At 41.2% G+C, this 27,557-nt stretch overlaps 2 protein-coding genes across 3 annotated transcripts; both read left to right on the forward strand.

The window, feature by feature from the left end:
- The first annotated feature begins 7,249 nt into the window (after positions 1-7,249).
- LOC147318515 (chemerin-like receptor 1) lies at positions 7,250-26,229 on the forward strand. Of its 2 annotated transcripts, XM_086310481.1 has the most exons (2): positions 7,250-7,330; positions 25,231-26,229. In XM_086310481.1, the coding sequence occupies exons 1-2, from the start codon at positions 7,256-7,258 to the stop codon at positions 26,227-26,229; spliced, it is 1,074 nt and encodes a 357-aa protein (XP_086166607.1). In that variant the 5' UTR covers positions 7,250-7,255. The 2 variants fall into 2 exon arrangements, with proteins under 2 accessions (XP_086166607.1, XP_086166606.1); XM_086310480.1 differs by lacking the exon at positions 7,250-7,330 and having other exon boundaries at positions 25,174-26,229.
- LOC147318516 (uncharacterized) lies at positions 14,646-16,273 on the forward strand. Its single transcript, XM_086310482.1, has 3 exons — positions 14,646-14,851; positions 15,298-15,393; positions 15,472-16,273. The coding sequence occupies exons 1-3, from the start codon at positions 14,732-14,734 to the stop codon at positions 15,790-15,792; spliced, it is 537 nt and encodes a 178-aa protein (XP_086166608.1). The 5' UTR covers positions 14,646-14,731; the 3' UTR covers positions 15,793-16,273.
- Positions 26,230-27,557: the final 1,328 nt, after the last annotated feature.

Raw genomic sequence — 27,557 nt, forward strand, 5'->3', positions numbered from 1 at the left:
AACAGTATCAACAAATCTTTACTTGCTGGCAAGTGAACTCTGGCATGTCTCCACCGCGTTACTGTAATCTGATTACTTTTTTCAAGTAACGAGTAAAGTAAGGGATTACTATTGCAAAAACGGTAATTAGATTACCGTTACTTTCCCGTAGGAACGCTGCATTACTGCGTTACTAAAACCGTGATTTTCTGCGAGAATGTCTCATGACAGTGACGTAAGCGAGTGCGCCGTTGGTGACAACAGCTGTGTGCAGATCAACAGTGGATCATATATCGATTGTGGGAGAGAGTATGAGCGTGCAGCGTTTAAAGCGTGGAAGTACTGACCTTACTTTGAGTTTGATTCCATAAAAAGTGACAAAAACATTAGCGTCCATGGTGCGTGGGAAGAAAACTTCTTTTTACAGCGAAAAAAAACCCTAAACTTCCAAGCAAGCACCGAGTGCGCTATGACATAATGGGAAACTCACAGAGAAACTCGCGGATTCTTCAACTGACCGCGGCACACCTGCACCAGGGTAAACCTCCGCCTACCCTAGTCCTGCTTTACAGGTGAAAATAGAGCAACAGGACCGCTGAGTCTTTGACTTTATTTATTTTCTGCTGTGTTTTACTTGCATCTATTTGAAAGAGTGAGTGTAAACACAAAAAATATTTTATTTTATGTGCTGGAATGTGCAGAAAATAGGTTTCAATGTTAAACTAATTTATTCAAGTCAGAGAATGTTGCATATAATTAAATTTTTGCTTGATGCATAAAGTTAAAAGATTAAAACTGATAAAACAAGTTAAAAAAAAGAGACTTTTCCATTTGATTACATTTTGTATGATGGATTATGCAGAAAAAGTAGAATTGGGCTGAAAGATCTATCACTTTATTACCTATTCAGGTTGTAAATCGGGTTTTTAAAAAGTAACTAAGTAACTAAGTAATTAATTACTTTTGAAAATAAGTGATCAGTAAAGTAATGGGATTACTTTTTGGGGGAAGTAATCAGTAATTAGTTACTGATTACTTTTTTCAAGTAACTTGACCAACACTGGTCTCCACACCTGCGGGCAATTGAGCTCCCAGCATTTAAGATTAGCACTCAGCACTACTCTTTGCCAAGTGTTCTGCTAACCACAGTTAGTGCTGGCCGTGACAGCTTTTGCTTAAAGAGAGATTGTCATAGAAAGAAACTTACCTCGTGTTTTTCTCTGCAGCTGCTCAGCCGATTTCCACGCTACATCCCAGACAATACTCACCTTTTCTCCTGTCACTGGCCTTAGGCTTGGCAGCTCTGTTCTCCTCAGCTCTGGTCTGCTCAACTAACCTGCCCTCCAGCCGCCCTCATTGCATTCAACAGATTCTCTGCTCTTGGAACCCAGCCACCTCACCCGGAACTCCTACCTCCCCTGTCGCCAGTTCTCCACCTGCAAACTGTAAGGCAAACCTGCTTTGATAATAACTCCTCTGGATCGTATGGACTCAGTCACTAAATGCACTCTACTGTGCATTTAGTGGCTGTGTGTTGAGAATCCCGTGTTGAGAATCCCGCTTGCATTCCCTGAAGGCTGTGGCTTTCCTTCATGCCCCTGAGCTTAAGCCTCTGTAGTCAATGTAACAGCATCTTTACAGGTCTACCTAAAAAATCAGTCAGACAACTACAGCTCATTCAGAACTCTGCTGCTCGAGTCCTCACTAAGACCAAAAAAGTGGACCACATCAGTCCAGCTCTGAGGTCCTTACACTGGCTGCCTGTCCGTCAGAGGATAGACTTTAAAGTTCTGATGCTGGCCTATAAAGCTCTGAATGGTTTAGGACCAAAATACATCAATGACCTCCTGACCCAGTATGAACCATCCAGATCCCTCAGGTCATCTGGATCCGGTCTTTTATCAGTTCCCAGAGTCAGAACCAGACACGGAGAAGCTGCATTCAGCTTTTATGCTCCTTATATCTGGAACAAACTCCCAGAAAGCCTCAGATCAGCTGAAACACTCAGTTTATTTAAATCCAGGTTGAAGACTCACCTGTTCTCAGCTGCATTTGAATAAAGCACCAAATCCACACTTTAAGCTTAAATTTCAAAACTTACATTTAACTACTGATTTTATCTACTGTTCTGATTTTATCTGTTTTGATTTTATATACTGTTGTTTGTTTGTTTGTTAATTAGTTAGTTAGTTTATTTGCTTGTTTTATTCAATTTTAAATCATGCTTTTTATTTGTTCTTGTTTCTAATGTCTCTGTAAAGCACTTTGAATCACCTTGTTGTTGAATTGTGCTATACAAATAAACTTGCCTTGCCTTGCCTTGCCTTGCTCATGTTCAATCCAATTATGTTTGCTTCTAATCATAGCTTCACGTTAAACTCAAAGACTTAAGAAATCTTTGTTCATAGTTGATGGTCTAGTTGTCCTGGTAATGTAATTGTGTTTTGTTTCTAGTTATTGCTTTACATCACCTTTACAAATGTAATAATTCTCAGTTCATAGTTCACGGTCTAATTTTCCTTGCAGTTTAGTGCTTTGTACAATAAAGTTGTGTTATCATGCTAATCTGTGCCTCCATGTGATTTTGTCTATTCTGACATCGGCCTTGACAGATTTGAAGGTCACAGGCAAGAGGTCAGAAACAGATGGGGCATACAATTATTTAAAAGAGAGAACCCCATAGTTTCAGAACATATTTTCTCTGTTGAAGAATTTGGAAAAACAGCATCAAATGTTCCCTTCTGTGAGCAATTAAAAAGAAAAACCACAGGTCAAGTGCCACTTATGTACAGACCATAACTGCTGGTTTTACAGAAAATTTGAAATGATGTTAGTTGCATATGTTGTATAAAGTTATCAGCAGTCTTGGGGTATTTTATTTCCAGTTAAAAACAAGAAAATAGTTTTATTCCTTTAAGCATTTTTATTGTGGAAGACAGAAACATTGAGAAATTTGATGGGGGGGGGTTAAGTGCACTTGATGGATCTTGTTTCAAGTGGCAGTAACACATAACGTGATAAAGCAATTGAAGTAAAAGGTACTGTCATGTGACCGAGTGTGAACCCAGATACAGGACTCAGCTGACTGACATAACTCAAAGTCACAGCTTTACTTAATGCTGGTAAAAAAAATAATAATTCCAGAACAAAAACTCAAAGTCCTGGGTCAAAAACTCAGGACCATAAGATATACACAGTGTCGCTTATTCTCCTTCTGTTAAAGTTTCTCTCATAGCGATTCTTTCAAGAAGAGCATCCACATCCAATTTTAACCAGAATTATTATTTTTTTACCAGCATTAAGTAAAGCTGTGACTTTGAGTTATGTCAGTCAGCTGAGTCCTGTATCTGGGTTCACACTCGGTCACATGACAGTACCTTTTACTTCAATTGCTTTATCACGTTATGTGTTACTGCCACTTGAAACACCTTGAATTTCCTCAGACTTCTTTCAAAACTTAACACTGACCAAGCACAAGAAGAACATTGATGACTGTAAGAGTTAACAAGAAATTTCAAGCAAGATGGCAAAACAGGATGCGGTAATTTTTTCTAACACATTATAATTGTTATAACAAGTTGCATGGTACATTAATGACAACACAACAATCATTTTTCTGTCTCTGTCTCTTTAGAGCGGCTGAGAATTTCTCACAGTTTTTGAAAACTTTGAGTGGATATGAGTTGTTGGGGGTGGGGGAGCGTGAACATTTTTCTTGTAAAACACAGAGGGTCATAGCAAATACAGTTTGGGAACCACTACCTAAGGCTAAGGTAGGGAAGGTGGATGGCTTACAGGCAATGGCAGAGTGTCCAGGCCCATGAGCCTAGTGTGCAGGCAGTTTGACTCCCCTGTAGCCTTGCACCAGTGGTCCCGTGCCTGCAGGAGATTTCCTTGCATGCCTAGCCGAGAGCAGATTGCTTGGGGCTTGCCCCCAGTGAATCCGCCCCTGGCCCGTCTGGTCGCCCGCTCATTTCCTAGCCAGGACGCTTGGGTAATGGACACCATGCTAGCTGGGCTACACAGCGCCGTTGCAATTCAGGCCTGTCTATCTTACTCTTACAACAGGCCATTCAGATGCAGGTATGATCTGGGGACCCTGGCAACGCAGGCGAGTTCCTGGCTGCTTCCAGTCACCTAGCTTTGCTCATGAACGAGCAGGCCTTTTCCACAAGTAGCTCCTTGGCCTCTTTCTGGGTGGTACACGGCCACCTCTGACTGACTATCTCAATCCCAGCTCTGGCAGCACAATCAGGACTGCCTAATGAGGCTGCCAGTTGAACCTACAGCAATTTTGGCCCAGGGGCAATCCAACTTCTGCAGGAAGTTGGAGTAGTCACTGTGATGGTCAGGACATGTTGAGGGCCTGCTTAGGCATTCTCTGAGTGTAATTAGGCCCAGGGCTTCCGTGACTTAACCTGCTCCCAGGCCGTGGGAATCTCAGGCCTCAGTTGGATATCTTTTGCAGATGCAGCACCCACATGCAGGGCAAAGGTGGAGGACGCGTGGCCAAGGCTCAGCTGTCCACCACCTTCCGACATTTCCATAGGCCAGGCCACCCAGCTCCCTCTCCTGTCTGCTGTGGAATGCAGGGTGGCCTGGTCGGCTCTGGGGGCAGACCCTTAGGTGGTTATTACCATGACCCAGTGCTACCACCTGCAGATTTTCCGCAGACCCCCCCCCCCCCCCCCCCCATCACAACCATCACAACCTTCACCTGAGTTAGCAACTCCCAGCAGACCCTCACCCTCACAGGTGACATTGACCCGAAGGACGAATGCTTCCAGATCCAGATCCAGATCTGGCAGGGGCAGTAACGTTTCTTACAGTTTTGAGTCCTCCCCTCTCTCTCGCACCCCAGATGTTCACGCCATCCTTGCTCCTATGAGGCGGCAGGACCTCAGGGTCCTGAATTACCTGGACGACTAGCTGGTCTGCGCCATGTCAGAAAAGCAGTGCCGCAACCATGTAGCGCTGCTGGTATCCCATGCTCAGCCTCTAGGGCTGCGCCTGAATCCCAAGAAGTGTAAACTGTAACTGTCTCAGATCACAGCATTTCTGGGTATGTCCCTGGACTCCATCAGAGCTTCCGCATCTCTTCCTGCTGAACGGTGTCCGGTTCTCAGGGCATGCCTAGACCAGTTTGGTCTACCCTCTCGGTTAAGCTTGGGGCTGTACCTCCACCTCATGTGCCTCATGGCTGCCACTGTGCGCTGCTGGACCAGCTTATAGGTGTCCCACCATATCAACATGTTGGAACAGGCTGTCCTCCTGATCTGTCACTCTAGCCGTATCTGCCTCAATTTCAGGGAGTCCATGTTATCATCAGGACAGAGAGTCCCTTAGAGGCTACAGTGAATGCAAACCCCTGTCCAACTCCAGTTGTCTCACTGGTTTTTAGAAGGCATTCTGCAAGCTTATGCCTCTGCAGGGATCCCCCCCGACTCACATTTTGCCACATCATGGACATTGTGGAGGGGCATCTGCCATTTGTGCAGAAGCAACATGGTGACAGGGTTCAACCTTTACTAGGTTCTACCGCCTGTATGTGGTAGCCAGCCCCTCTTTTGGAGAACTCATGCTGGGTGCCCCTCAGCAGCAGCCTTCATCTCCACAGTCATCTCAGCATCTTGCAGGCCGACCATAAGCAGCCCGCTCTGTTGCGGTCCTCGCAAATTGTGGGACTCGTTCAGGCCAGTCTTGCATCTGGCCGACTGGTGAAGCATTCTGATTATTCCATCACCGCACAGCTGTTTTATAGGTAAGCTGTGGGGCATGGCCGGGCAGGCAGGATTATCTTAAAGAAGTATCCATGCACCATGACGAAGGGGTGTTATTCCCTGTACATATAGAAAATATAATGGAGTGGAGAGATATTTAAGTTTTAAGTTAAATTTACTTTAAAGAAAATTGAAGAAATTAGGTATTGTTAGGCTGTGTTATTGTCAATAAGCAATGCCACACGGTGTATATCTCATGGTCCCAAACTTCTTTCAAAACTTAACACTGACCAAGCACAAGAAGAACATTGATGACTGTAAGAGTTAACAAGAAATTTCAAGCAAGATGGCAAAACAGGATGCGGAAATTTTTCGCTATAACAAGTTGCATGGTACATTAATGACAAGACAACAATCGTTTTTCTGTCTCTGTCTCTTTAGAGCAGCTGAGAATTTCTCAGTTTTTGAAAACTTTGAGTGGATATGCGTTGTTGAGGGTGATCACATATTCCCTTTTTCAAAAAGAGTGAAAAGATTTTCGCAAAGGAATAAAAACATAACAACATAAACATGTCAGTCTGCCCCAGGGCAGCTGTGGCTACAACTGTAGCTTGCCTCCACCAGTGTATGAATGTGTGTGTGAATGGGTGGATGACTGTAAAGCACTTTGGGGTCCCTAGGGGGGACCAGTAAAAGCGCTATACAAATACAGGCCATTTACCATTTACCATAAAAAATCAAAGGATGACAATATCCATATGAAATACATAAACCAATTTACATAAAGACTGATAAAGGATACTTTGTTGGATATTAGAATTTTGTCATAGAAAGTTAATGACAATCAGTTTTTGAAAAGGGCTAAAGGTACCTTTGAAAAAAAAACACAAAAACAATGGCAACAAAAAGAACTATGCAGAATAGTGATAAAAAGAGCTGTATCCAAACCAGGAATATATGCAAATATTTTCTTATTGTTTTGGCAGCATCTAACTGCAGACATCAGTGACACTCATCAAGGTTGTATATTGTGGTATATGAGTGCTTATAAAATATTTAAAATGTTTACAAAATAGGCTTTCTAAATTTTTGGTCATCAACTTGTTTTCATACTTGCATTTTAATGCTTGTGTCTATGTTGTGAAATTACACCGACATGCTGTACAGGAGGACAAACAAAGAGAAAGTGTACATGTTTTTATTTTCTTACTCAAAGATGACTTCAGTAATATCATACGTCACTGTTTTAACACTGTCCCCACATGTCCCACACATGTAAATCACTTCGTAGCACACTCCTGTATTGTTATTTTTCATCTCAAGAGTGAAAAATTCGGGTTTTCTGAATTTTGGTATTTTATGTCATTAATTTATGCTAAATTTTACTCTTCTTTGCTTCTTTCTTAGCTCCACAGTATGAAGGCCTAGACAACTTTCAGTGCCTAAATCTGTGCTCATATAGAAAATCTCTACTCTGCAAGCATTACAGTAGAAATATTAAAGATTTACATACATTTGTATTGTTTCTTTATATCATCTTCACTGGTCTCAAGACTATGATGGATATAACAATTAACTCTTTCAGTCAAATCAATATAACTGCTGAACCTGATCCAAATGGCTCTGTGTATGCTGAGTTGTTTCAGTCTCTCACCAACATCCGTATTGTTGTTTTCTCCCTGGGCTCTTGCCTTGCGTGCTCTGGAATCAAGTGGATATCTGAGTGACCACGATCAAGATGAAGAAAACAGTCAATACATTTCAGTACCTCAACCTTGCTGTAGCTGACTTCTTCTTTGCAAGATCTCTACCCCTGAGTGTGATACACCATAAATATGGTCTATATGAACACATTTGTCATGGTCTACATTCTAGTGATCAGTGTGGAAATGAATCACAGTCTAGTGCACTTTACAGTGATTTCACCAGAATGTGGAGTGGACAGGTTTTAGTTGAGATACATGGAACGCATTATGAGTTTGCATATTGAGAAGCAGCTTCAGATGCACAAAACCGGGTTGGCCATAGACTCTATTTCACATGGTCCAACTGGGAGAGTACTCCCAATTACTGAGTAGAGAACCAAACCTTCTGGCCTTTGGTGTAAGTTGGTGCAGGGGTTCTGTTGCGATCGGCATACCCACTGCATACCCAAGGAGACAACTAGGAGAAATTAGCACATGGATGCAGTTTCCCGTTACTGAGAGAGGACTGCTCTTATATCAGAGTCTGAGGCATCCACTTCGATGATAAATTAGCAGTTAATATCAGGCTGGGACAGGACTGGAGTGGTGGCGAAACATTTCTTCAGGAGATCAAACACTGACTACGCTGAAGGATTCCACTGGAAAGAGACTAGTGATGTGCGATACCACTGATTTCCTTTCCAATCCGATACCAACTAAAATTCAGGGTGGTATCGACGATACTGATCCGATACCGATACTCTGTACAAAAACGTAATGTTTTATTGTATTTCATAATACAATATATAATTGTATTATGAAATTGTAATGAGAATATAGTAATATAGCTTCATAATGATCAGGACATCAGACTACTTGTTCTCATTGCTTAATAATGCAGAATTATCATACAGAAATAAAAAACCTGAAGTTGTGCACTATTTGAGCATGTTGCCTGCCTGCAGTACTAAAGGACTCCGCGAGAGACGTCTGTCTCGCCCTGGTAGCACCTGTCCCTGTCCTCCTCTTCAGTTTGTCTCAACATAAGCTCATATTCTGTGATATGATTTACTCTGAGGTGTTTGACGAGGTTAGTGCTGTTGCCACCACACCTCACTGTCTTGCCACATGTATCGCAAACCGCGTCTTGACTGTTTGTGGAGGTAAAATACGTCCACACATGACTCTGTTTACGCTCAGCCATTGTTGTGAGTGCGCACGCCAGGGGCTGCGACACATTTATACAGCCGTATTTCGCACATGACTATGAAAGGCGTAAGAGGAAGTAGTTCCTTCCAATTCGAATGATATAGTTTGTTTCCACTGCTTTCCTGTTAATGAAAAACTAAAAATTTACCCCAAAGTACTAAAATATCAATATTTTAATATGAGAATCGATTCTAGAACATAAATTACTGGTATCGGAAGAATCGATATTTCAAAATCGATCCACACACCACTAAAAGAAACTTTTGGAGAGGTTAGATGTGTTAAGAGTAAGGCCATTTTGCTGAAATCGCCGATGAAACAGCGATACAAGCTAGCAAAACTCTGGAAACATTGGAGATGCATGTGGTTAGATGGACTGGCAAGTCTACTACTACCTCACTACCTCACTACTACTACCTCACTACCTCACAAGCTTGCAGATCTAACTAAATTAAACCATATCCCACTTTTAAAGAAGGTAGAAGATGATCTGGCTAGGTGGAAATGTCTACCCATATCACTCATGGGAAGGGTTGCCGCTATAAAAATGATGGTCTTACCAAAAATAAATTATTTATTCTCAATGATCCCAACTAAACCGCCACAAGATTGGTTCAGATCTCTAGATTCATGTATGTCCAAATTCCTTTGGAAAAATAAACCCCCACGTATAAGCTTAAAAACACTACAAAAGACCAAGGATAAAGGAGGACTAGAACTGCCTAACTTTCAGCACTACTTCTTAGCCAACAGGCTTCAGTTTATCTCAGGATGGCTAAAACATACCCTCTTAGATGAACCTTGGTTAGATGTAGAACAAGCACTTTGCAATAATCTAGAGATCTCAGACCTACCATTTATCAGCTCAAACATCCAACGACATGAATGCTTTAAAAGCATCAACATCAGCTCTTCTCTGACAGCATGGTGGGAGTTTCTAAAATTGACAGCGTCTTCATTAATCCCATGCAAACGTACACCTATCTGGAACAACCCTGACATATTACAAAACAATAATATGATAAACTTTTCAGATTGGAGTGGTAAAGGAATCAAATATTTAGAACATATACTAGAAGGAACAGAATTTATCTCATTTGACGGACTAGTTACACAATATGGGATAAACAAGAAACGATTTTTAGAATATCAACAAATTAAATCCATAGTAAAAAAGAAATTTAAACCGGGTCAAGTTGAACTACAAACACCACCAAGTGTGGTTCAATTTCTTACTCTTAAAACCCCCAAATTACTATCCAAAATATACAGAATGCTTTCTAAAACAGATGAATCAATATCACTTCCTATTGCAAAATGGGAAGCGGATTTATCAGTTAACTTAGACCTAAACTTCTGGTCTCAGATTTGCTTAAAAACCTTTCATCTAATTAGAAATCCCAGTCTTCAATTAATTCAATACAAAATATTACATAGAGTGCACTATACAGGTCATCGGATGTTCAAGATGGGCTTTACGTCTACCAACAACTGCTCACACTGCCAAACCAATTCACCGGACAATTATATCCACGCTCTTTGGTTCTGTCCACCAGTTCAGAAGTTTTGGCGCGAGATATGTGAAGACTTATCGAAGTGTCTGAAATGTAACATTCCAACTTCCCCCTTAGTGTGTTTGTTGGGCAGCTTAGATAATGTCACTTCAGAAAAGAATATCGCCCATATGGTTTTCACTGCCCTATGCATAGCCAAGAAAACAGTCCTCATGAACTGGAAAAATAAAAATAATCTTAATTCTAACCAATATAGAAATTATCTATTAGATTACATTAGTCTTGATACAGCCTCTGCCACCACATCAGATCAATTGCTCTGGGCTCCTTTGATCAGCTCCATCACCTAGTGGGGGTGGGGGGTCATAGTTTGGTCCCGCCTTCACTGTTGTGATTGGTGTGGGGGTAGGGACAGGCGTAGGGCGTCGGGGGGTTCCCCGGAGGCATCTTCCTTGGGGGGCTCAACCCGGGGTAGCGGTCATGTCCGGTTAGGGGCTCTGTTGGCTCTCAGGTGACTGTTTTCTCGCGGCTGCGTGCAGCGGGGCTAGGGGAGGGTCTGTGCTGACGGACGTGGGTTACTGACCTGGTAGCCTGGCTGCCCCTGGGTGGGTCCAGGATGGGCGTGAGGTTCTGGGGGCGCTCCGTCTCTGGGCTGGGGCCCGGGCCGGGCCTCGGGGGCTTGGGTCCTGGTTGGTGTGTTGCCGGGGTTGTGGGCGGGTGGGTGCATGGGGGCCCAGCCCTGGAGCAGGGTGCCGCCGGTGCATCGAGCCACCTGGGGGGCTCTTCAACTGGTGGGGGAGATTGTCACATCTTGCAGGAGCTTTCCTCTCCTCGGGAGCTCTCCCTGCAGGAGGGGGAGATACAGGAGAGGTGGAGGAAGATCTCAGCCTGGGTGTTTATTGTCTTATGTAGTCTGGAAGATGAGTGGATGGTGGGGTGGGTGCAGTTTTCTCTGTGGTGGGGTTGGGTGGACTGTCCCGGGCTCTGTGGGGCCGGGAGGCGCTGCTGCGCTGGGCCCCGGTCTGGATGGGCCTGGGCCCCCTTTCCCTGGCAGGTCGCGGAGTATGGGGGTGCCTACTGGGGTCAGCGGGGGAGCTGGCCCCAGGGAGGGGTCACTTGCCCCTCCCTTCCTTCCCTCCCCATCTCAAGCTGCCTCCCTCTTCCCGCTCCACCACAACCACCCACACATGCAGGACCTTGGAGTAGGGGTATGTCACCAGGGTGCAGAGGAGGCTACCCCCCCCCCCCCCCCCCCCCGTCCCCTTCTGGCTGCCTCTGCCTCAATTTTATCCCACAACTTAGACATTCACATTACTCACACTCTCATTACACATACATATAGGATCTTGGGGGTGGGCACGATACACGGAATCCAAAGTACCATCAGGGTGTACACCCCACCCCTGGCGTCGTTGCCCACCTCTCAAGGTTACATACACGTAGACATTGAGGGCTAGCAGGAGGGACCATGCGCTTACCTGCTGCTCTCTGGCAGGTAGCTCCATGCACTCCTGGGTTTTAAATGCACCTTAGAACACACATGCATCAACACTACAATGAGTGGGTGGAGGGAGGTTTGGAGTCTTCTCTCACCCCCATTCTCTGCGACCTGCTGGAGCTGGGGGGCTAGGAGGAGGAGTTGGCCGTCCGACTGCGGTCTGGAGTGTGGGGCCTCCCTGCTGCTGCGGAGTCGGGGCGGTCTGCCTCCCCCCACCGCAGGGAAAAGGGTAACACCACCTGGGTCTGGGTGCAGTTCCCCCTCCAGGGGCAAGGGTACCTAGACCCGGTTTGTAGAGTACGCTTGGGGAGTGTGATCGTGTGTACAGCGTCTCTTTATGTCTGTCTCCACGTTGGTTGAGTGTGGAGTAAGTGCATATGAGAGCATGAGGGTGGGAATGGATGTTTGTATATGTGTGTGCCTGTATTTCTGTGTCTATATGTCAGGTTGGGTGTCAGGCGCCACCTCTCTGGGGACATCTTAGGCCCTCCAAGGTTTGGAGGCCTATCTCCCCCTACCACCACTTCCCTGCCAGTGGCGGACTCCCTCAGACATCGGTGCGTTGGCGGTTCTTTGTGTCCGGGGATGGGCGTCCAGGTACACACCGGCTCACTCCTTGGCGACCGCTTATCGGGGCCTGGAGCCTGGGGCTCGCTCGGGCCACTTCGGAGGTGGGGTGCCCTCGGCCTCTCGGTCTGGGGCTCGGTCACTCAGGCACGGCTGGCTGCCGGCGGAGCTCACGGGCGCGTCACTGCAACTCCCCCTGGCTTCTGCTCCGCGGCTGCTGAGTGAGCCCTCATCTGGGACTCTCCTCAGCTCTTTCTGGGACAGTGGCGCGGCTGCCCCTCTGTTGGTCTTCCTTGGTCTCTTGTGTTCTGGGGGCCTCTGGATGTCTGGAGTTTTGATCTCCTCCATACCTGCTTCATGCCCTGGAGGACGGGGCTGTGGCCCCCCCACACCCTCTAGCAGATCATTACATGAAGGAACCTTTTAAAAAAACAAGCGCGTCCATGCTCACAGGTGTACACACGGGTGATCACACCCACAAACTACACCCTTTTTGGCTCCTACCTCAAAGCACACTGTGTTCTGTTGATCTTATGTGCTGCACAATAATGTTTAATATTTAGTATTTACTGTCATATTCCCATATATCATTGTGATGTTGTTTATTCTATTACTCTTGTTCTCTTCTGCTTGTTTTCTTTTTTCTTTCTCAGCAGGTGATCCAGGTGATCGATATATGCATTTTTTTTCTTTCTTTCTTTTTTTTTCTCTGCTCATTCTGTTGGTTTTTGTTTTTTGCCCTTCTCCCCCGTCCCTCTTCTCAGCTGTTTCTCTTTCCCTCTTTCTTTCTCACCTTCTTTCCCCCAGTCCAGTCTGTCCCGTATTCAGTAAGTGAAAATAAAATGAACAATAAAAGGTGAATCAAATGGACCATTACGGCAAGGCTGGGATGGTCAATTTGGTAAAGTAAATCCGTTGGGCATCTTTCTTTGCCTTTAGACAACAATTCTGATGGCAAAAGAGCCAAACGGGACAGGCAAACAAAAACAAAAAAAAAACAAATCATCAAACATTGGATAATAATAATCACTTTTAAAAATAAATAATGTAGGATTATCTAGGTGAATAAATATTATATTTATTTATCAGCCGAATTGTGAAAAAAACTTTACAATACTTAACCGTGTGAAATAAAGTGTAAACAAGTGTGTGATGCTAAATATTAAGCAGTTGTGAGATACGTAACAATGAGGTATATTTGTATTAAAGATTATTAAATTCCAACACTTGGCCTTATGTGTGAGTATAACATGGTGAATGCTGAAATCCTCCCAAGGTGGGGAATTCCCAGACTGGGAGACCGGGTGCTGATCAGACCAGCTTGACAGCAGTTTAGGTCGAAGGTCGAGCCACTTGGGTTCATGCCAGCTATTGCAAGAAGATTCCACAAACACAGTAATAACCCAAAGGGTGAAAAGATTTCCACATTGACGCTGAAGAAGACAACAATGGTGTACGACGTGCTCTGCCCTTTCAACCTATGGCTCCACTGGAACAAAAGAGTGAGAGGTGAAAGAGCGCCCTCCTCTAACAAGATTGTGCCAAGCTCCAACTCAATGGAGCACTTGTATCAGAGTTAAACAAATAAAAAAACTATGGTTTACACAGGTTCAGTTGCAGGCACTATCCCCTCATAGCAGGTTAGGGGCAGTGTTGAGCTTTTGTTACCTAGTGGCTACACAAGCCAGGAAGTACCAACGACATGATTTGGTGTGTGGTAGTAACAGGTAAATGAACTTTTTTTTAAATTATTTGAATATATATGATTGTTTGTGTATAGATACACAAACCACAATAGCTATGTCACTAGCGATCACCTAGCACATCATTATATACCAGCTAACAACGTCAGTGACCCTACAAAAGTCACTGCTGTTTAGTTTGTGTATAAATACACAGACAATACACATATGCTTTCAATTATGTAATTTAAGTGATCTAGGTAGCTTTGTACGTGCTTTGGAATTTGTACGTGTTTTGGAGTTTGTACGTGCTTTGTCTCTAGGGGGTATATATTTATATATAAACATATATAAATAAAACCACAGGGTTTTTTTAACATTAGTCATTTCTTTTGTGCATAATTTTATATTGGTGTTGATAATAAATTAATTAAAGCAACTTCACTGTAAAAAATCAAACTTGCAGTTGTTGAGCTTACAGTCATTTCTTTCACAATTCAACAATAAAAGTTCAGTTGGCCCATAAACTCAAATACATTAAGGGTTTCAACTAATCATTTAACGTTTTGGAGCAAAAGTTGGTCTCAGATGAAATTTATTGCTGGAAAAATGAATGAATTCAAGTTTTACATGAGTTGAAGCTATTGGCACCTTTCTGTGCCTGAGTACGCATGCGCATCTCATATTTTTGGATGCTACGGGGTCTACTTTGCGCTTTTGCAAGGACTGAAAGCCACCTGGCCGTCTGCCTTAACCAAATTTGAAAACAATGTGATTTTTATATAATGTACCTTTAAAAGTTTTCTTCTATTTTTTTTTTTTTTTTGTTGCTTTGTAGATTTGTGCGGAATTCTCACGCATTACCACCAAGGATCTCATGGGGACCTTCATGACTGCCCTCGACACTTACTCACTTCGGCTGATTAAGCTGTATCGAATTAGAAAAGCTGCTTTCCGCAATGACATGGATTCCCTGTTGCAGAAGTTTGATGAACAGGTAATATATAAAAATGTATTTGTGTCTGGTTTATGAGGAACCTGAAGTTCCCACTGTAACGAAAGATACTTTATTAAATATTTACTAAATTGATGTAAAAATTGTTAGTTTTCAAAAAGTGTGTCCTGAATGGGATTATAAGCTAACAAGCAGCGCTGTGTTTGGCAGATTGCAGGTCATGACAGACAGTTCAACTCTCATCCCACTCATGGCACTTTTTGTTATAAATGTTGTAATAAGTGTGCTACATTTGTTGCACATCAAAATTACTTAAAAAATAAATAAATAAAAAAAACTGACAAAAACATGACCAATTATCTGTAATAACTCATTTCAACATCTTTTTCCTTAAGGCTGTATTTTGAGCAACAACACTTAATGTGTTTTAAAAATAAAATGGTAGGTTTATAAATGAGACTGAGTCTTATTTGATTTCCTTGTTTTAGGTCTCAAACATAGTCCAGCATCGACGAACCATCAGTTTGGAAGGGTTACCGATATTTGTTCGCGATGACGAGACCAAACTCTTCTTAACATGTCTGGTGAGTATGCAAATCTACTCAATCTTCATTTTTGGTTTTCAGAGACTTATATGTACTGTTGTTTTTTATTTTGCATAGGATACAGATCCAGTTGAGAGGGCAACCCGAGGTGTTACGGTGGGCATCCTCACTGTTCTGGAGGACTACGTGGGACCCAACTCGCAGTCCACAGTGGTCAACACTGCCATTGTTTTGGAAGAGGACATTATTCTTGATGATCTGCCAGACCTTCCCACTGCCTTTGCCTACTTGTTTGGCCTACTTTATGGGCTCAACATGGAGTTTCCCAAAGAACTCAAGTACACATTTGAAGCTGTGCAACACATTTTTATGGAGTTGACATCTACCTGTTCCCAGAGGATAAGAAGCTTCAAAACCAAGCTCTTAACCAAAGTCTAACCTATTTGACAACATGTTCAACTCAAATGCAACTTGTGTAAAACAGAATGGCAATTTGTTTTGATTTACAGTTTTTGGGTTTCATGGCAAGTTGCTCTGAAAAAAGTTAATTTCTGTCTTTAAGAAAACGGTATGGTGCAGAAAGTTCTGAATCAATGTCTTCTGTTCTAACTTTACCTAATGTAGCTTGCATGGCTGATTGCAGATTTCATGTCTAACATGTTATTATAAGATGTTGAAAGGTTTTATTCTAACTTGAGCTGTTTTAAAAAAATTTATAATCTGGTTTTATGTACATTTGTACTAGTTTTATAACCAATGTGGCGCGATACTGAACTTCACAGGAAATTGGAGTGTTGATACCATTACTATTAAAAGACAAGTGGTGGAAACATTTGTTTGAAAGTTGTTTGCTGTATGGAAACCAGATAGAAGTTGTTCACATCCTGCCATCTGATGTTTTGAATCTGTTTGTTAGTGACTATCTATCAAGATAGGTTTAATATTCTGTCTGACAACACCACCTTTAAAATTGGATGAGTAACATTTGTTACAAAAATTTTTTTGTGTTTTTGGAAGGACTTTATTTGTGGCTGAATGTTGTCAGTATGTTAAAAATGGCTGATCTCAAAAGTCAACATTGTCAGTGGTGCAGTTGTGTTTGAACACAAAGTTATTTGAAAATCAACTGTGTAAACATTCATTGGTACAACAGGGAGCACCTCATGAAAACTATGAAAGATACTTTTTCTAAACTTTAGGAAATTGATTGGCAAAACAAAAAAAATATGTTGTGTAAACTTTAGGAAATACGTTGCAAAAACAATAAAATATGAGTTGAGAAAAAGGACAATTATTAATTTTGTCAACACAAAAACATTAGCTAAAGCAACTTATCTCCTAAACTTGAAATTATAAGTTATCCATCAGAACCTAAAAACGTAAATGCAGTCGGTTGCCTTGAGTTTTTAAGTTTTAGCAACGTTTTTTTTTTTTTTTACAGTGAACCTGAAGAGCCGGTTGGGAGCCGAAAGAGTGAGCGGAGCCGAAAGAGGTGGTTCTCTAAAAAGAGACGGAATTCCCATCACTATATCCAAGTGTCTTCATCAGTTCACAAAAAGAATGCGTTGAATAAAGTTTGACTTATCTGACTGTTTTGTTTTGCTTAATGCACCTTGTAATCCGTTGTGCCTTATGATATATTGTGGTAATGTGAAGTTCTAGTATTTTTATTAGTTTGTCGTAGTTGAGTGTGGTCTAGTTTATGTTATCATCCATGTCTTCTTGTTTATGAGTCTTTTCTTGTTTGTCATATGTTATGTTAACTCCGGGTCCAATAACAGGCACCACACCCGCAGTAGATGTGCTCGGTGCTCGGTCTTGCAGCAAGCTATCAAATACGGTGCATTTCTCGGCTTTTAACAAAATGCTATACGTCGCTAGGTGTTTCATCAGATTCGAGGTGTTACCTCTTTTGCACAGTATCACCCTAAAGCACTTATTGCAGGCTGCTGAGTTCGCATTTTTTGCTGTGAAGTACAGCCAGACTTTTGACCGCTTTGCCTTGGGCATTTTTAATCTGTAGCTCTGCTCTAAAAGAACTACGTTCCTGGCCCCGCCTACTATCCTTGGAAAGGTAAAATGATTGGCTAGAATCCAAAGTGTATGACATCTCAGGAAAAAAAAGCACCGAAATAAAGCACTGAAATGTGCGCTGTTTTTCAGTCTGGATACTACTGTTATGGTTACCGGTACCCATCCCTACTCTGGACATCTTCTGCTTACACATTTTATATGCTAAGTTATCGCTAAGCTAAGCTAAGATTGGCGAGGCCAAGCTAAGTTTTGGCTAAGCCAGTGTGGGCATTCTCAGTCTACGTAGGGTTGCCAACCGTCCCTTAAAAAACGGAATCGTCCCGTATTTCGAAACAAAAGTACACGTCCCGTATTGAGCTAATAAGGGACGCACTTTGTCCCGTAATACAGTGAGAATCAAAAGTAGTCTATAACTTTTAATGGAATTAACGCTTTGTTTGAAAACATAATTCCCAGCCCCTCTCCTGATTTGTGACCAATGAGCTGACAGCACACTTTGACAATTCGAGTATGACAATTCAGATTACCGCTCATCTCATTGGTCGAGGAAAGGTCGCTTACGGAGAAAATACCGGAAGACAACAGATGACCACAACAAGAAGCATGGCCAACAGGGAAACAAACGCAGACACTGCGGTGCAAGTCTCGGATGACAGTACACCTAAAGCTGGGCAGACACTGTGCGATTTTTTTCAGTCACGTTATTCAGCTCCTGCTCAAACTGCACGATTGACTCGCAGGGGTTAGAAGTTCATAGGTCACGATGCAGGTCTCACACTATACCGCCCGATGCTCTGATGTGACCTGAGTACTCACACTGTGCCTCCATAAAATGAAGGTTATTGTCATGTATTGATATGGCTATGTCTTAAGGTGATGACCTTTGAACCGGATGTTATTGTCCGGAGGAAGCCCCGTTAAGTGGCCAGTTGTAAGATGGACAGTGTTCAATAAAGCAACATAAAGACATTATGTCCTGATTCAATTCGGAGTGCTCTGCCTAATTTAGTAATAAGGTGGGCACACAACAGTTATAACAGAAAATCTGTCGCTCGCTCTCCCTCTCTGTCTTTCACTCACACAGACACACCACCACCATCAACTTTGCTAAATTGCTAATGAAAAACATTAATCAGGCAGCTGTGATTGAGCAGCAGTGTAAATCCAACTATTTTCACGGTTGTTGTGGTCGTGATAATTTTGTGATGCCACATCGAAAAGGCTCGGATGAGCTTTCCAAAGTTCTACAAGTTGTGCCTCCATCGCTTGTGTCCAGATCACAGGCTGCACAGCTGTGCTGCTCCATCTTTTACACCAACGTCTACGTGTTTGTGCGTGAGCAGTGTGAGCACCTGTGGTGACACCCTCACGAGCGATTGATGATCAGGAGCTGGTCGTGAGGTGTTAATCGCTTCTCGTTACCCCACGTATACTACACGATGCACGATGAAGGCCAAAATCGGGCCGATCACCAAATCGGTCGCACGACTCAAAAATCGTCTCAAAATGGGCCAAAAATCGCACAGTGTGAGCCCAGCATTAGAGCAGCAATGTTTGTTCCCCTCAGAGAAAGAAAAATAGGCTGCAAAAGTACAGGGAGGAATGGGAAAAGGAAAACACCTGGCTGGAAAAGTGCACGATAACACCTATAAAGCGCACTGCACTGTGTGCCGGCGCACTTTTTCCATAGGCATGCTTCTAGTGGTGGGCACATGAAGAACATGAGGGGCGTGAAAGCTCGGGGAACCCTTAACCAATTTTTTGTCCACCAGGCCACGGCAGAAGCAGATATGGTATGTAAACACTGGTTTATTTTTTTTAAACCCTCTGGTTAAGGTTAATATGGGCATGTGCAGTGAATATCAGCGCTATGTGGCCAGAAGTGTGATAATATAATTTATTTTGTGTAATAAACAACTGCAAGGATAGGTGATTACAACAAATAGACGACTAATACATAAAAGTAATACATAGATGAATAATGATGATGAGTTATGATGCGTAATCATGGGAACAAGCGGGTTTACAAACAGGAGCAGCTGATTAGCATTAGAAAAGCTGAAATAATATCTCAACTGAAGCCAATTGTACTAAATGCACTATATGTGCACTGTTACAAGAATATTTTTGTTCTATTGCTTTCTATTAATTTATATAATTTTAAGTTAAGCAGGACAGAGTTCTTTTAAAGAAAGATTTACTTATATTCTCGAAGTTAAGCATGACAGGCTTCTGTTTAAGAAAGAGACCTGTTTTACTGTGTTAATGTTGTCATTTTGAGCTAAAAATAAATGGCTAAATGATCATCACACCTGAATCACATGATTAGTTCATTACCAGGCCTCTGGAGAACTTCAGGACATGTTGAGGAGCTAATTTAGCCATTTAAATCAGCTGTGTTGGTTTGAGGACACATCTAAAACCTACAGGGACACCAGCCCTCATGGACTGAGATTGCCCACCCCTGGGCTAGACTAAGCTAAGTTTTAGTTTGAGTTGGTGATTTTTATCATGTTTATTTGCCTCATTTTACTTTATTTAACATCATAAGTAATGGAAAGATGATTACATCTTTCCATTTCCATCCTACTACAAGCAAAGGCCATCAGCGTAGTAATAAGGTCCATAATAGAAGTATGTGGCTGTAATATGTTATGTAGCCTACTAACGTGATTATTGGTGTTTACATTAGATTGTAATCTGTGTTGTTTTCTTCATTCTGTTTTGTAGAACCACACACACATACACTCACACACATTGTCGGCGTGCTGACGCCTCTCCCGATCCTTTGAATCTGACCTGGTGAAAGACCACAACGACTGACTCAACAAACGACTCGAGACAGACTCCTTCAATTCATCAACTTCTTTATTTCAACCCCTGCGCAGGAGGGAATCAGCTCAGCATGAAGCATCTTGCAGATTCGAAGGGCAGTTCTTCGAACCTTATTTACCTCCCACCTTTCCTGTTATTCTGTTATCACGTTCACCTATACGTCATGCACAGTTTCGATCAAAACAACTTCTTCCTCATCTCTCATCTTCTACCTTTTCTTTTAAGGTCTTGCCCTATCTTTAACCCCTTTCTTAATTGCATATCTTAATTGTGCATGTGTGTGTGTGATGTACATGTCTCTGCCTGCAATGTGTGTGTGTTCCTGTCTGTACTGTGGGAGTGTGTGTGGGTCATGTCAGTGTGCGATTCGTAGGTGTCACGTGTGTGTTGCGCCAGGGGTTTATGCTCTCCTCCTTAGTTCTGCTTTTCTAGTCTATACTTATCCAAGGTGTTAAACTGTTCTTCACACTGCCCTTTTGCCCCCCTCTTGTCTACAACTTTTGTACTATAAGTATCCCGTCTGTGCATCTTGTTCCTGTAATGTTGCTTCAACTATTCTTGCTCCTAAGGTCACACAGAGGCCTGCTTAAACGTATAATGCTGAAAAGTATAATGCTAAAAAGCTATATAATGCTATATAATTCCACAACATACACACACATATGCCCACGTATGCAAGTGTTCCACTAAATCTGACAATTAAAGCAATGGAAGATCATCACCTGGCTTTGTCATTTGCTTTGAGGGTCATACTGGCATTTAACCAGTGTGATCACCACCACAGGAAACTGAGCTCTAGCATCAGAAATCAACATAACGGGATTATTTTCAAAATCAAGTACTTTCTTCTTAAAAATTTATTTTGGAATACTTTTTGAATTAGGGTTTGTAAAACAAATTGAATTAACCAGTATGTATTTTCTGTCTGAAAACTGAATTTTGACAGTGTAAGACTCAACAAATGAAGAAGACATTGAGAGACAGTACACATAGTCACAGAAAAATACCATTCGTGTTTTTTCAAAAAAAAAAGTTGAGAATACCGCCTGCAGAAAAAAACATTATATATCTACATCAGTAAATATCAAAACACTAATGCCATCATTCAAAGTACTATGCAGAGTTGCAGTGCAGCAAACCACATGATACCAGACCAGCTCAAATGCCCCGCAGCTTTAGATATGATTTTGATAAGATGGGTGCTGCAAAAATGAAGGCTGTTGGTCTGTCTAATAACAGAGCTGCAAGGAAGTATAGAGGAAGTATAAGAGGGCAGAGAGTTGAGGGTTTGCCTCCCTTTTCCATATCCTATCTCTGTGACATACAATTTTGTGCTGTTTATGTCATTGAAGTCTATATCAGTAAAAATATAGACTGAACATTAAATATGATGTGAAAGTGCCAGTATAAAGCTGCAAGCTGTTTAGTTTGTCTCTGATTTTTGAAAGAGCGCTAATGAATCAATCAAGCATGTAAAATGTCAAAAAAAAAGTTTTGGGGAAGTCACAAGTGTTTATTTGGACAACAAAAAAGTTACTGAAAAAATTAATGTTAATCAGTTTGATGTTATTTTAGTGAAGTTAAACCTAGGCTATTTCTGATTCATTGGTGTAGAGGCAAAAGAGAAACTGACTCAGGACACAGCCCTAAAATCTAGTTATAAATAGTTCTAATAATAAGTAGCTATAAAAACTTTTACAAGAATTTTGCCCATGTGTTCGATTTATGTTACTAAGCAGGACATCACAACTGTGGTCTGAAACAGGAAATGGTTTTCAGTTTGCAAAGTAAACAGTACATTTGCATTATGACTGAAACTAGCACTGGCACAAAACAGACATCTCGACACAGTATAGACTCGACTATAAATACACTAAGAGTTTTCTGTGGAGAACAAGCACAACAAACAAAAGGTGAAAACATTGACACTGACATTAAAAAAATTAAAAATTAAAACAGAAAAAAAAGAAGAGAGAAACCCAGGACGTCAGAGATATTGTAAACGACACTAAGATGTCAAGATGTTGATACAGAAATTAAACAAAAAGAGGCACAAACAGGAACACTTAGGTGACTATTGCTGGGAATAATAACACCTGACGTAAACCAAAGCAAGAAATATCATAAAAATTAAGATACAACACTAGAATAACGATAAAATAGACACACAGGAATCAAAGCTTACAATCAAAACAAGAATATTAACATTTCAAATGGAAAAACAAAACAACAAAACGCCAATTATGAGGTATAAGCTATCTAAATACAAGCTATATAACGAAGAAGTCAAGACAATCTGAATTGCCCATGGTATCGATTCAAATTGTCCTCTGGCACAGTTATAGGTATTAGTTGCTACTAAAAACAAATAAAGCAGTTGGAAGCAACGGGCTGAACCATTTTTAAATTAAGTGCGGGGGGGGGGGGGGGGGTATTATGCAATATATTAGAAAGATTATTTTATGACGACACATGCCACCACAGTAGATCCTCCCCTGATTAGTCTGAGTTATATTAACCAGTCAGTTTGATCAGTCATTTTTCTGTATTCATCAACAGCCAAACAGGAGCACTTCACCAAAGGTATGCAATCTTGTTATTTTGTACAACCATAAAATCCATGGTTATTTTCTATTCAGGAAAACACTAATCTTGTAAAATAAGCTAATTAACTAATATTGGGTAAATTAGCTAAACTGCTTGAGAGCACTGATGTGAGGACTTCACTGTTTTTTTCTGTCATAAATACAACTTGTCTAAAAAGCCTCAGACAGTGGCAGTGCGGTATGTACTTGCTGTAAAACTCCAGATATTATCTGTTATGGTGCATTTAAACCAAATTTAGAAAGTGGTTTTAGTTACATACTATGTCTACCTAATGAGGAGAATTTATGCAAAATCGTGGTGAGTGAAATAAATATAAGCGAATGTTTGTATTAAAATAGTTCAGCTTTTGTTAAAAAAAATTGTTTGGGCTGTAACATCAAAAATGTCTGTCTGTTTTTATGTGAATTAAGCGCATACAATGCAAAGGTCCAAAATGACCAAGGTATTGCGCTTCTTCAAAGACTACAATGTACCTCCTCTACCATTTAAGGTGTCTTTATATTTTGAGATTAGGATGTAGTTTTTTGTTTTGTTTTAATTTTTTTAAGTAGTCTGTCAGGCTTCGTTGAAACACAGGTGTGTCAAACGAACTGCAAGCCGGCTATATACAATTACATCTGTAATGATAACAGCAAAGTATCATGTTTTATGTTGTTAATACTCCTAGACTGTAGGGGGAGCTAGAGAGCTAGAGGGAGTTACCTCTGGGCAGAATGTGATGGCAAAGCGTTGTTTTACATTTACAAATACCTTCTCTTCAAGTAATGGTGTCATTCTTGAGAACCCCCAACAACATAAAGAAACAAGACAGCATCCAGCCCATGAGATTATTTCATGTCAATTATTAATGGCCAGTTTGTATGTGGGACTGCTGAAACCATGCAGGCAGGGACGGGTATTTATTTTGATAAGCAAATCATGCAACCATTCACATACAAAGACAGAACAGACTCATACCATTTTGTGAAAAAAGGCAGGAAGGCAGACATTCCAAAGACAAGTGTAGTGGTACAGGCCAAGTACACAGAGAGAAGGGAATTTTTTTAAATCCAAGCACATCTGGAAAAAGTGAATATGCAGGACTGTGTGCATGTAGCATAGAGCCATGGCTCAGTGTCTGGGTGTCTGGCTTCTAAAAGGCCTGAATGAGCACTTGAAGCCATTTATAGTATTGACTTGTTTGAATACAGTTTAAAAAAAAACAAAAACAACAACAACAACTGGACAGTATGGGTAATGAGCTACCAGAAAGGTCTGAGCAGCATTTCCTGCTTTTTAAAGTACTGATGATGTCATATTTGACATGAGCAGGTTAAACCAAGAGGAGGGGTTTCTTTTACCATAGGAATGCTTCCTTTTGTTTGTTTCATGATACAAAGGGATTTGTTGAATATTTTTTCTTAGATAGAGCCATTTAGTTTTAGTTTTAGATTCCTCAGCTCAAGCTAGTGGTAGTGGCTACTTGAAGGGAAATTGATAGCCCTATATATAGTCAGTCTCTGATTCAGAGGAGGAAGGAAAGGTAAGCTGTGTCACTGAATCCATGTGCGTTTGATTTTTGTTAATTGAGTTAATTATGAAGGGTTTTAGCAAGTTTCACATGTGATGGAGGTCACTGTAAATATATTGCTCATTCCACTTTCCTTATCACTCGAGTCAGACTATCTTACAGTGACATAGAATTGGGTACTAATAAAGTACTGCATTTCTTTCATAGTTATAACTTGTCTACAAACTCTCACAGAGTGACAGTGTATGTTTTTCTGCCTAATAGTTGAAAAAATGCAGGTGTACCGTTTAAGGTGTATTCAAACCAAACACAAAGGTCATTACAGTTCATTACAAGAACAGATGGTGATTCATTTGTGTCATGCTGCTTCATGAAAATCCATCATCTATGGATTTTTGTTTATTTACACCACTGATTATTTTCCTGCACCTTTTATTGATAACTTGAGTTAAAAACAAGCATGTCCCAGTCATCCCCATTACTTTTTTTTTGTAAGCCCTGTATCATAATTATAATTTAGTTTGAGATATGCAATCTTATAACAAATTGCTAATAATAAATTAGTTGGTATACCTCTTTTTTTCATGACTGCTCTTAAATTTCTTCAATTACTTCTTGGCTCACCTGAAATCTAGACCTTAATCTGCCTTAACGTTTAAATCTGTAAGTGAATTCATTACTGTTTATGTTGATTTAACTCTAAGGTCTGATATGGACAGTCTTCATTTGTGTCATAACTTCAGCTGTACTAGACTCAAGCAGAAATTTAAAACACACTTGTTCACTTGTTTTGTTTTTGTTCTGTTGCTGCAGGTCTCAAAGCAATGATTGCAATGACCCCAGAAAATTTCAGTCCAAGCAATACAAGTGCCGCACCTGATGTAGATGAGTCTTTGGATAACTTGCGTCAGTCTTTCAACATCATATCTATCGCTGTTTTCTCCCTGGTCTCTCTCCTCGGTCTGCTCGGGAATGGACTGGTTATCTGGGTGACCGGGTTCAGGATGAAGAAAACTGTTAACACAGTTTGGTACCTCAACCTTGCTGTGGCTGACTTCATCTTTGCAGCATTTCTGCCCTTTAGTGTAACATTCCTGGCTTTGCGGTTTCACTGGCCTTTCGGTAATTTCATGTGCAAGCTGGACGCCACTACAATCTCTCTGAACATGTTTGCCAGTGTCTACATTCTGGTGGTGATCAGTGTGGACAGGTGCATGTCTGTGGTGTGTCCTGTCTGGACTCAGAACCACCGAAATGTACGCAACGCATTCTATGTGAGTCTGTGTGTTTGGGTGTTGGCTTTGATTGTCAACATTCAATTTTTTTTTTTCATGCACACAGAGGAAGTGTCTAAAAACACAACTTACTGCTTCAGCAGTGTTGAGGATTTTAAATATGCAACACCATCTGTCTTTCATACCATTTCAATCACCCACTTCCTTTTAGGATTTGCAGTCCCCTTCACTGTCATTGTCGCTTGTTATGCTGTCATCATCCATCGTCTCAGGACAAACCGCAACCTGGCCAGCCAATCAAGTCGCCCCTTTAAAGTTATTGCTTCCATTATCGTCACTTTTTTTCTGTGCTGGGGGCCCTATTACATCATTGATCTAATTCAGCTGGTGGTATTTATTCCACCAAATGAAACATTTCACTATGCCTTCCGAATTGTGTTGTATGTCTCCGAGAATTTGGTCATTCTTCACTGCTGCTTGAATCCACTGCTGTATGTCTTCTTGAGACAAGATTTTAAGGCTGAAATACGAAAATCCATCCTGAATGTGCTGGAGAGTGCCTTCCAAGAAGAGGAGACACGCTCTCCCAGTGACATGAAGTCAGTGAACACCAGGCAGAGCAGAGAGAAGTCAGATTTGATTACTGAGGTATAAGGCTGTATATGATGTATTTTGGTTACTGTATTCTGTACTACTTATCCAGCCCTGGAAAAGTGGATGAAGATGGATGGATTATTTTACTTTAACTAACTCACAAAGTCTACCATTCATTTCTAGTTATTAATAAACATTTTGTTTTGTTAATATCTTATTATGAGCTCACCACTGAGTTCTTACCAATATTATGTAAACATTTACATTTTATATTAAATATTTGGCATTCCTACAGTTCACTCTATTCATTATTATTATATGTGAATGTTATATAATTATCATGATGTTACTATGCTAAACAGTCTCTCTAATAGTTTCTTTCTGTCTTTCAACTTTTTTAGGAATGTCAATAAATAATGACAGTAGTGATCATTCTTGCTCATATAATCACTGTTCTTGTGTTGTGTTATAAATATACTTTGATATGTGTATCAGTAGTATTAAATGAACACACAAAGCATTGGATAATAATAACAATATTTAATCATATGCAAACAGCTAAAAGACATTACAATTATAATTTGTGATATATTGAGAATAGGAGACACATCAACAACACACCTCTTCCAATTAATGGCTAATTAATATTATGCTGAACACAGTCCAAAAGATTCAATAAGCCACATCTCAGTGGCTACTGTCAGTTTACTGTTTTACTATGATAGCCAAGTGGCTAAAGGTAAACAGAAATTTATCACTATCCCTACTAATGAATATTCTCTTGTTTCAGGATGCATAATGAGTGCCATTATCCAATGACACATCTGCTTAACTCTATCTTTTGCTCGTTTTTCCTCCTCTTCTTTTCTTTTTTTCTAAACTGAGGACCTGCTGGCTTTGACCTTTTCTTGTCCATCTTCCATTTGAATATTATGAATGAAATGTGCTCTATTTGGAAGCAGCCCGCCCCCTCCCCTTTTGGCAGGTTGTGTGTGAGACTTAAGCACAGCAGTAGCAAGAAGGCGCACCGAGGGATCTCACATTTACTTTTCGCGTATATGTGTGTGATAGAATTTAGAAAACACATCGGTGCCAATTATAAGTCTATATCATAATGTCTGTTATTTTTGTATTTGGTGGTTTGTTTTTATTTCCTTTTATTTTGCAAGCTGGTTTTTAGATGCCACTTCGGCCACCCAGAGAATCCCTGGCCGCTTCGCCCCTCTCCTCCCTGCACGGCAAGAGCTCCTCGCAAATGGAGGGAGCTCTTATTAGAAAACCGATCGGTGCCTATGCAATCCCCAAAATGCGCTGGCTTGATGTCAAGGCAGCATGGGTGCGAGCAACTTGTTTTGTTAATGCCCACCATGATGCCACCTTGATCAATA

The sequence above is a fragment of the Aulonocara sp. 'chitande type north' Nkhata Bay genome, linkage group LG11, assembly GCF_057382095.1.
Source record: "Aulonocara sp. 'chitande type north' Nkhata Bay isolate Kocher_YH1m ecotype deep benthic linkage group LG11, A_spYH_male_GT1.1, whole genome shotgun sequence".
Taxonomy (NCBI): Eukaryota; Metazoa; Chordata; class Actinopteri; order Cichliformes; family Cichlidae; genus Aulonocara; species Aulonocara sp. 'chitande type north' Nkhata Bay.

Coding starts and splice junctions, on each gene's coding strand:
- LOC147318515 (XM_086310481.1), top strand. CDS start 7,256: ATGATGGATATAACAATTAACTCTTTCAGTCAAATCAATATAACTGCT. Junction 7,331..25,230: donor ATCCAAATGGCTCTGTGTAT/GCTGAGTTGTTT, acceptor GATGTAGATGAG/TCTTTGGATAACTTGCGTCA.
- LOC147318516 (XM_086310482.1), top strand. CDS start 14,732: ATGGGGACCTTCATGACTGCCCTCGACACTTACTCACTTCGGCTGATT. Junction 14,852..15,297: donor TGCAGAAGTTTGATGAACAG/GTAATATATAAA, acceptor TCCTTGTTTTAG/GTCTCAAACATAGTCCAGCA. Junction 15,394..15,471: donor AACTCTTCTTAACATGTCTG/GTGAGTATGCAA, acceptor TATTTTGCATAG/GATACAGATCCAGTTGAGAG.